Source organism: Crocuta crocuta, unplaced genomic scaffold (genome assembly GCF_008692635.1).
Source record: "Crocuta crocuta isolate KB4526 unplaced genomic scaffold, BGI_CrCroc_1.0 scaffold65, whole genome shotgun sequence".
NCBI lineage: Eukaryota > Metazoa > Chordata > Mammalia > Carnivora > Hyaenidae > Crocuta > Crocuta crocuta.
In genome coordinates, this window is record NW_027530683.1 from 2,666,453 (window position 1) to 2,676,358 (window position 9,906).

Sequence of the window (9,906 nt, forward strand, 5' to 3'; positions counted from 1 at the left end):
AAAAAAAAAAAAAGAAAAGAAAAAGAAAAAAACCCTAAGGGAGCTGGGGGCACGCAGGGAGCAGAGAGGCGCGGCCTGGCCGGGCCAGAGGCTGCCCTACTGCGACGCGCTCAGGCGTCCGGCCCCGGCTGGCTCCCCAGTCTGGGCAGGTGGAAGGGCGCGCGCGGCTCCAGAGGGGGCTGCAAATGGGCCGAGCAAGTGCCCTCACTGGGGTTGACAGGAGAGAGCGGCCAAGAGGCAAAGCGTCTGGGGCCCTAGCTTTCAAAGTGAAGACTCCACTCTCCTATGCTCCCAAAGTTGGGGTCTACCGTGGGACCCCAGCTTTTGGTGTGGGCCCAGTTCGCCGCCTGTGGCCCGATAACGCCACGACTCGGGACGGGGTTGGCCACGAAAGGAACAGAAGCGGTCTTTCTCCACTTTGCTTTTGGGCTGGAGCTCTGAGCCTGAGGGAGGCAACCCGGGTTGAGGTGGGGAGCTTTCCAGTAAATCCCTCGACGGCAAGGCCTGGGGCAGGCTCTAGCCATCCTGACATCTAGGCCTCTTACGGCGGAGGCAGCGCAGGTGAGGAGGGAGCCGTCGGGGTGGGCAGGGCCGGCCAAGGCCGCGGAAGGCAGAGGTGGCCTGGCCCGGCCCGGCCCCCGCCGACGCTGTGCGTTTGTCGCCTACAGTCTCCCGCTTCATGAGCCCGGCGAGCGGCATGAACATGAGCGGCATGGGCGGCCTGGGCTCGTTGGGGGACGTGAGCAAGAACATGGCCCCGCTGCCAAGCGCACCACGCCGGAAGCGCCGGGTGCTCTTCTCCCAGGCTCAGGTGTACGAGCTGGAGCGACGCTTCAAGCAACAGAAGTACCTGTCGGCGCCGGAGCGGGAGCACCTGGCGAGCATGATCCACCTGACACCCACGCAGGTCAAGATCTGGTTCCAGAACCACCGCTACAAGATGAAGCGCCAAGCCAAGGACAAGGCGGCACAGCAGCAACTGCAGCAGGACAGCGGCGGCGGCGGCGGGGGCGCCGGGTGCCCGCAGCAGCAGCAAGCGCAGCAACAGTCGCCGCGCCGCGTGGCAGTGCCGGTCCTGGTGAAAGACGGCAAACCCTGCCAGGCAGGCGCCCCCGCGCCTGGTGCCGGCAGCCTTCAAGGCCACGCGCAACAGCAGGCGCAGCAGCAGGCGCAGGCTGCTCAGGCGGCCGCGGCGGCTATCTCAGTGGGCAGCGGGGGCCCTGGCCTGGGTGCACACCCGGGCCACCAGCCCGGCAGCGCCGGCCAGTCTCCGGACCTGGCGCACCACGCCGCCAGCCCCGCGGCGCTTCAGGGCCAGGTCTCCAGCCTGTCCCACCTGAACTCCTCGGGCTCGGACTATGGCACCATGTCTTGCTCCACCTTGCTATATGGTCGGACCTGGTGAGAGGACACCGGGCCAGGCCGGGCCCAGCGCGCTGCCTCATCGCTTCCCCTCTTGCCAGCCACACATCACCAACTACCCGCCNTCCCTGCGCTTCGACTTTTCTTAAGAATCTGCCCCGTTTAGACCAAGGGAAAAAAACCACAAAAGCCAAACTGCTGGACGTCTTTTTTGTTGTTGTTGTTTGTTTTCTAAAATTTGTGGGATTTTTTTTTTAAAGAAAATAAAAACATCCAAGTGAATCCAATTCTTTAAGGAGTCTTTAAAAAGAGAAGGACATAACAAGAACAGCTTTCGGGGGTGTCTTTTAGGTGACTGAAACGGTTTCACTTGCTCAGGCAGGGTGCAGTTTGGAGAGGGCTTTACGATGACACGGCTCTGGACTCTAAAGATCCGCAAACTTCACTCTGGGTACGCTGTGCCAGCAAGGCGGACTCACTTGTAAATACCCGGATTTCTTTTGAAGGGGAGATGGGGGCTGGGGAGAGGAAAGACTCTTCGACAGGACCCACTTGTCATTGACACAAAGGAAATGCCCCCTCCCAGCGCCCTCTGGCCGCCCAGGCTCAGCCCCGGGGAAAAGCCCTGGCTAAAATTGTTTTATGTTTGATGTGAACTTGTAGCTGTAAAACGCTGTCAAAAGTTGGACTACACACCTAGTTTTTAGTAATCTGTACATTTTGTTGTAAAAAACAAAAACAAAAACAAAACCAATCCCCGTCCCCAGCCCATCATATTTTTTATGGGCATTGACAAATCTGTGTATATTATTTGGCAGTTTGGTATTTGCAGCGTCAGTCTTTTTCTGTTGTAACTTATGTAGATATTTGGCTTAAATATAGTTCCTAAGAAGCTTCTAATAAATTATACAAATTAAAAGGATTCTTTTTCTGATTAAAAGTCCACCTTTTGTTTGGTTTTGATTTGGCTTTAAAAGGCTTTTTTTTTTTTTTTTTTGGTGGTGGTGGGGTCAGCTCATCATTGGCCTAATGGGGTTGGAATTGTTTGGGGGCTGAAAAGATCCTAAACCAGCTAAAAAGCTGAGCCCAGAGTCCTTGTCCCACAGGGAAATGGAGTTTTGTTCTGTTTCCAGATTGAGCAGAACCAAACCTTAAGTAGTCCTGGGACTTGGCAATCGAAAGGAAAAAAGCCAAATACTTCCATCAGGATGGGAAGGAAGAAAGGAAGAGAAAGAGACCAAAGGACTCGTTTTCAGCACCAGGCTTCTGTTTTTTTTGAAATCTCAGAAGCGTCTACTCTGGTCTTAAACAGCTAAAGCAACGTTTAACACTTTAAAATGTTTCAATTGCATACATTTTAAATAATCCTGAATGAGGGCTCATTTTTACTGAATGGATGGTCCCTGTAGATTTCAACACCAATCCTTGCTTCTAATCTGCTGTAGAGCCTGGTTGGAGTTGGAATTCGGTGGGAGGCTATTTTCAAAAGTGGGAAAGTCTATCTGGGTGTCCGTTCTGTTCTAAAATAGCCATCCCCCATGCAGGGTTAGACATGGATCCCCAGCCTCTCAGGGTCTTTCTGGTCTTTGGAGGTGTCTGACTGGGCTACACCAAAGGCAGGACTTTGGAAGCTGGGCTTTCCCTCTTTGTTCTCCCAGTTTCCATCTCTGGGCTCTAAATATCTTTGTAGTAAGGAATCTTTCTCCTGTTCTCAACTCTCTACTTCTTGCTGCCCACCCCCCATCACCACCCCCACCCCGCAGCAAAATAATCATCTTCAACTTTTCTCCCTACTTCTAATTTCCTGATCTCTTTGGTGTGGTAGTTGGGGAACTCTTAGGTTGCCCTAGGGAGGGAAGGAAGAAGGAGTGATTGTGGACAGAGAGAAATCATAGTCCCTAGATGAGCTATTGCCGCTTTCAGTGTCACCCTTGATAAATCTGCCCAGCCAAAGTGGCCGGGTGGGCCTCTCTTGGCCTGAAAGTGTTTGTGGGGATTCATACTTGGCATGAACTCATTTCATGCCTAGAATTCCATCTTTCTTTTTCCTTTATTCCCTCTCTTCATCTTTTCTTCCTCTCTTCTTTTCATCTCATTCTGTCTGCATTTCTCTTTTCACCGGAGTTTTCCCATATCCCAGTTGTGAGGGAAATTGCAGAGACCAAGGCCTTGCTCCAGACCAGCAGAATTCTTTGTTAACTTCCTGGGGGCTCCTCTCCCCGAATGCCTTAGGACTGTGGGGCCAGGGTGAGCTTCCTCCCCTGGGTCTGGCTGCTGAGGTCTGGTTTCCAATATCCAGAAGAGACTCAGAGAATCCGAAGATAGTTGGTTGGGTCTACAGAGTGTGCTGTTGGGGAAAATCTCAGCAGGCCTTCACATTTTGCAAAACAAGCAAAATTCAGTAAAGTTTGAACACTTCTGTTGGGAAGAGCAACAGTGGTCCCGGACACGGTGCATAGGTGGTCAAATCACAGACCAGGCCGGGCCGCAGCTTTGCCCAGATGTTTGCTCTAAGGTCCCAGTTGCATGGGGGATGGGAGCTGCCACTCCATATGCCCCAGGCCCACACAAGCCTTGCGGTGCAGGACACTGGCAAGGGCGGCTGCTCCCCCAACTCCTAGCCAAGAGCGGGCGCGTGAGAGTCACAATTTTAGTGGGTTGTGGTACCCTCGGCCTTAACACCCTTGCACTGGATGCAGTTTTATACATCTTCTCCCTGCCGTCTAGGGTCGGCTTAGTTTGAAGTCTGTTTACTTGTTCGAAGTGGGGGTTGGGGAGTGGGGAGTCATTTCAGCCGGGTCTAAGGATGCGGCCGAGACAGAGGCTTGGCTGCTTCTCTCCATCCGTCACGCGGGGTCCACCAGCTCCCGCTGTGACCGGGGAGATTGTAGCAACTTCAGGAAGCAGCCCTAGAACGCTAGCTGAAGCTTTTTGATAGGGAAATGTGTGCGCGCCGGGAGCGAAAGACCCCAGGCTGGGGACATTCCCAGGCCACATCTCGATGAGCCTTTGCGACGCCTACTCCTGAAGGAGACCTCCCCTCCGTCTCCAGCGTCTCTGGCCTAGGTTCAGGCCTGGAGAAATCAGCCTTCTGGGGATGTCCCTGGCCCGAAGTGCTGGAAGAGCCGGAAGCTTCCCCACGTGGGGGGTGGGGGGGGGCAGCGCAGTTCGTCCCAAGATCCCATAGAAGCTGAGCGCCCCCGCTTATGCACCCCAGCCATCCCCAAGCCCTGACGGCTGCGGGGAGTGGGGGAGATTTTGCAGACAGCGTCCCCCTTGCCTCCTCTCCCCCACCCCCACCCCGCCAAGTAAACACGGGGACTTTCTCGAGAGCCCTGGAGAGCGGCTCTAGTGGCTTCGGGGCCTGAAACCCCTGGCTTGGCTTGTTTGATGTTTAGCATCCCAAAGCGGCACACACCACCCCCGCCCCAGCCTGGGAACTTGGAACTGTGGGTCGGAGAGGGAGGAAAGCAGTCCTCTCAGTCGGCCAGACTGGGGACTGGGCTGGGTTCTGGAAAGGCGAGAAGAGAGGGCCAGAGATGCTCTGAGCAGGGAAGAAGGGAGACCTGGCTGCCGCCGCCCCCCAACAGAGACACTTGTGGGTACAGCTGGAGTCCTCAAGGCCGGGAGGCGGGTGGGGGCAGGGAATGCGCAGCAGCCGGGCCGCGGCTCTGGAGAGGGGCTGGCCCTGAGGGAGGTAGCTTGGGGCCCTCGAGTGAAATCAGACCCGGGCCCAGCCGACCGCGCGAGAAACGCTCGGGGCACTTACTCCTGGAGGCCGAGGAGGCCCCGCGCCCTCCAGTCCAAGGGCCTCGCAGGGGGCAGATCTTCCTCCCACTGTTTAGGACTTGGCCGTACACAAGAGAAGACTTGCTCGGGAGCCTTCCGAGGATTTTAAATCCTCCTGGGGCAGGGTTAGGCGTGGGGCTGGCACCGAGGTCTCGGGTTTTGAGACGCCAGGGAGGACTTCTCAGACTGAGGCCGGCCGCTCCCCGAGCGCGCTCAGCGGCGTGTGCGCGTCGGTGAGGGGCTATCTCCAGGCGCGAGTGCACAAAAGGTAGCGCGAGTCTCTTCTCAGGCGACTCGAGATAAGAGGAAATGAGAGCGGGGTTTTCTGACTTCCAACTCATTAGGGACCAGGTAAGGTCAATGCTTTCTCTATTATGTCTTTATCTTAAAAGCGGGTCAATTTAAGATAAGGGAAAAAAAAATCCAGGATCTGTGTGAACCGTACTGATAAAGACTGACCCCTTTCCAGAACTAAAAGCAAGCCGGGCAGACATTCATTTTCTATAAACAAGAGAGTTGTGAGAAGCTGCCTTGAATTCTGATCGAATGTCTCCAGTCTCTCTAGACATCGCTCAGCTCCCCTCCCCCAATTATTAGCGCGGGGAGCAGAGTGCGCGAGGATATTATTTGTGGAGAACTAGAAAGCCTGTTGGGAAATGTGAATCTGAGATGATATGGCTCTTAGGCATGGTTTGCGGGCTTGTTTGGTTCATATGTGTCTGTCTTTTAGAATGGAAGGAAAGTGACAGACGTGAGTACTGGGAGGAATGAGGCTGAATGTTTTCCTCGCTCTGCCAGGTGCCTATTAAGAGATGCTGGACATCACCTTCCTCTGACCCTCCCTGACTTCTCGGCTGGTGTGTTTGTGATCGCGCAATTGTGTCCTTTTCAGCTCCAGGCCACCCTTTGTGGGGCTCGATTTGGGCTCCCTCCTCTACTAGGAGCACAGAAAATTTTCTTGTGCTGCTTTGGTCAGGAGCTTCTGGAAGGAGTGTCCTATCCCCAATTGCCCTCTCTGGAGAGTTTGTCCACCCAAGTGGCTGGAAGCATTGGATATGGATAAGAGTAGTGGAAAGAAGGTGTTTTTGTTGAAAAGGAGGCCCAGGGTCTGATGCTCCCTCTTCCCACGTAGTTGTGATTCTCAACTTGATGGTTCTCAAAGGAGCAGAGGAGAAGCAGGCTTAGCAACTTGACAGCACAGTTTCTGCCTCATCTGAAGCCACAGCTGAAGTGGCAGGCTGCGTTTGTCTCTGATAGTGACCTAATGCCCTACTTGGAGGGTATCTAGTCAAGGCCCCAGGCTTCTTATTTGCTGTTTCCCATTTGATCTCTGCTTCCTAAACATTTATTATCTTTGTAATGATGAGTTGTAAATCAAGTTTTGGGAAAGATGAGATTTAAACCCATTTTCCTGTTCTATTTATGTTTTAGTCACTTTAGGATACCGCAATAGAAATTGATTATTGTTATTGCTCTGTTTGAAATGCAAATAAACATTTCTTTTCATTGCAAGCAATAGGTCTTGTTAAAGAGGACTCTCCTCCAACATAATATTCACATCTGATTCTGCCAACGCTGTGCGTAGGTATAAACGGTTGCATAGAGACACCTGCCTTTCTATGCATTATAAAAGTATATACATATGTATCTATCTCATATATCTATTTTAGAAGATATTCAAATAGAAAAAAACTTAATGTAGGATTCTCTTAGTAGGGGATCTTACAGAACCTGTTAGATGCAAAAAAGTTGAATGCATTCATTGCCTCAATTAAGATTCACATGAAACCGAGTGTCCCTTAAAAATTATACAGGTAAGGATAAACTTTCTTCATCTTTATGCACTTTAAATTGGAAGATTAATTTATTTTCATGCAAAATCCTGGAGAACTGATTATGTTTGGGGAAAATGTTAAAATTTGTTCTTTAAGAAAATAAACTTGTTATCTGAGACACATAGCTGTAGATGAGACTTCTTGAAGCAATCTATAACAAAAATTATCATTTGTCACATCTACATTATCCACTAACAGATATCATTAGTATGAATACTATTGGCCAGCTAACAAAATCACATAGAAATGTTTCTGCACCTTATTTGTAGCAAACTCCCCTCCTATTTTGGTCTTCACTGAGTAGTGGAAATAAGAAGGCAGGTCTGAGTATAGTCTGACAACAAGGAAAAAGACAAACTTTTTCTCCTTAGTCCCTCCATTTCCTACATTTCCAGGAATCCTGTCTTTGAGTGCTAGATGAAATTGTCCATAATTGTCAGTAACCATCAGGCTGTTGTTGGTAGAGGTTCAAACATTGCATTTTTAGGATTTTCAGTAATTGTTGACAATGTCATTTCTATACAATCAAAGATGTTAGGCAATGAAAAGTGTGCATAGATACCCTTCCCCAGTCACTATTGCCCTGGAGCCATTCTGTGGAAAATCACCCAGGATGGTAGGGCCTCCACCTTGCCTAGCATTATCCCTCTCAATACTGCTGCTCGAAGATGTCCAAAGCTCTAGGAAAACAAGGGTTTATTTGGTCCGCGCGCTGCCGATTTACCTGATCTCCACGGCACACACACAGTTGAGTGCGCGCGCGCAGTTGTAAGCCTGGGAATTACCGTAATGACACGAAGAGGACTGGGAGCTGGTTCCTCGGAGCTGGCTGCTCGCTCTGTTCTAACCTAGGAGAACAGGTCAATGGTTTAACGAATCTGACTATGCCGATGTATACAGCAAATCCGGCATGGTTAGGGTCCCTGCAGGTGCCACCAGAGCACTGGGTTTCTAAACAGATTTGGAGCGACAGGTTTTTTCAGAGGAGACTCTGAAGCCAAAGAGGATTAAACCACTCTCCCCGCCTGGCCACCCTGGCCACTCGACGGTGCCTTGAGGTCTGCAAGGCACTGTTCTCTGGGTGGGGACTAATTGGGGGGGGGGGGTGCGGAGCTGGGCAGTGACGGCTTCCTCCTCCCCTTTTGAGTGTGCTTCAGAAAGAATTGCAACTCTTTCACCAAAGGCGTGCCCAGAGCATACATCCCCGCCCCTAGCCAGGGCAGACACAAGTTGTAGCCAGTTCATTACTACTCACTAACTGCACTATGAACTGAAATGTTGATTACCATTTCCTGGCAGGACTGCTGAGGCTGAGGCCTGGTGTAGTAAACTTTGGAAGTACTGCAGCATATCATTATCTACAATTCACATAGCAGGGAGAGTTCAGTTATCTATGTGCACTTCACATTGGCTTCATACTGAAATTCAGTGGGAGAGTCTTTGGAACTATTCCACAAAAAGTCAACCCATAGCTATTATATAGCCCTAGATGGGTTAAAGAGAGCATCTTTGAGATCTTTGGTAGCACACACGGAGCTTCAAGCATCCTTAACAGTCGACATTAACTTTCCGGTATAAACTGCTTTCTAACAACTGTAATGCCATACGAACACTAAATTGGTTACTGAAAATTGTCGACAGAGCTAAATACTTCGGTTCTGTGGAAGCTGGAGGGTTGTGTGTATGTGGTTCTGCACAGAAGAGAAGAAAGGGAAGGAGAGGGGACTGGAAAGGAGGGGAAGGGAGAAGAAAGGAACAAGTGCCTGGTGAAAATGTGTGGAGTTGTGCTGGCGTTTTTGACGGCTGAGTCATACTGGTTACACCTGGTCTTTGGGTCCAAAGGTTGGGGCAGATGGAGGAGTGTGTAGTGTTTGTGATTTTTAGGGGGTGATGCTGGTGGAGAGGGCAAGGGAGCCGGCTGAAAGGCAGCGTGTGTCCCACCTCTTGGCATGGGGTGTAACACAATGGGAACGTAATTACCTAGCTGAAACAAGCTCAAATGGCAAAAAGTTGCAAAATAGATCGACCTCCCTGAGAAGAGGGGAGGCCGGTTCCAGAGGTCTGCAGCTATCATCCTTTTTTTTCAATACATTTTCAACAAGAGGATCTAGGGAGCGATTCCGATTCAATACACATAATCAGTTTGCAAGTCTTATTTCCATTTGAAAACAGGGCCATTTGCAATCATAAGAGCCGGACACGCTGAAAGGTACAGAGCGCTTTCCGAGCAGATGATGGGTGACAGAATCTACAGGCAAGCACTAAATATTTTCTTCTAGCCTCAGACCTTATGCATTAGGCTTTAGTCCCAGTGTATTTGAAATCGAATATTCCTGTTGTATATATAACTTAATTGCTTAGAAAATTGAGACTCCGTGGTTGGAGGGAGGGAAGAAACAGCAAGAAATGTGAGAGAGAAACCATGTTTGTACTTCCTCTCAGTGCTGGTTAGTAGTCACTTAGTGAAGAGTACAGGGGCAAAAGATTTGATGTAAATTTCAGACCTGCTTTTAAAGGGAGGGCCGCCAGAAGAGGTTGCTCGGGGCTAACATTTCGCGTACTGGAGTCGTGAAGCCCTGCCGGCGTGTTTCGGGGGCCAGCAGGATGTGTGCGGGGCCCGGGCGCAGAGCTGTTACCGCAGCCCTACGGGCGGCTCCGCGGCCTCCTAGTTGCACCGCCGAAGACCTAAGGGCCCCTAGAGGCCCCGCGGTTTCAAATTTGTTGTCGGGCGTCTCAGCTGCAAGTGTGGGCACTTAAGATCTCCGGCTATTTTACGGTCTTCCGTCGTAGAAAGTTTCGGTTTCTGGAACCAAGTGGAACAACTGTCGGCGACCTCCCCCTTCCTGCTCCCGGCCTCTGCACTCCCCACCCACCTACGACCTCCCCACCTAAGCCCTGTCCCAGGCCTCACCCCGCCCAC

General features: G+C 51.2%; 1 protein-coding gene across 1 annotated transcript in view; it reads left to right on the plus strand.

Moving 5' to 3' along the window:
- NKX2-1 (NK2 homeobox 1) overlaps nt 1–1,405 on the plus strand; it is a 2,849-nt gene extending 1,444 nt beyond the window's left edge. Inside the window, 1 exon segment of the mRNA XM_077769247.1 lies at nt 669–1,405. Coding sequence (XP_077625373.1) covers nt 669–1,405 — 737 coding nt within the window.
- Nucleotides 1,406–9,906: the final 8,501 nt, after the last annotated feature.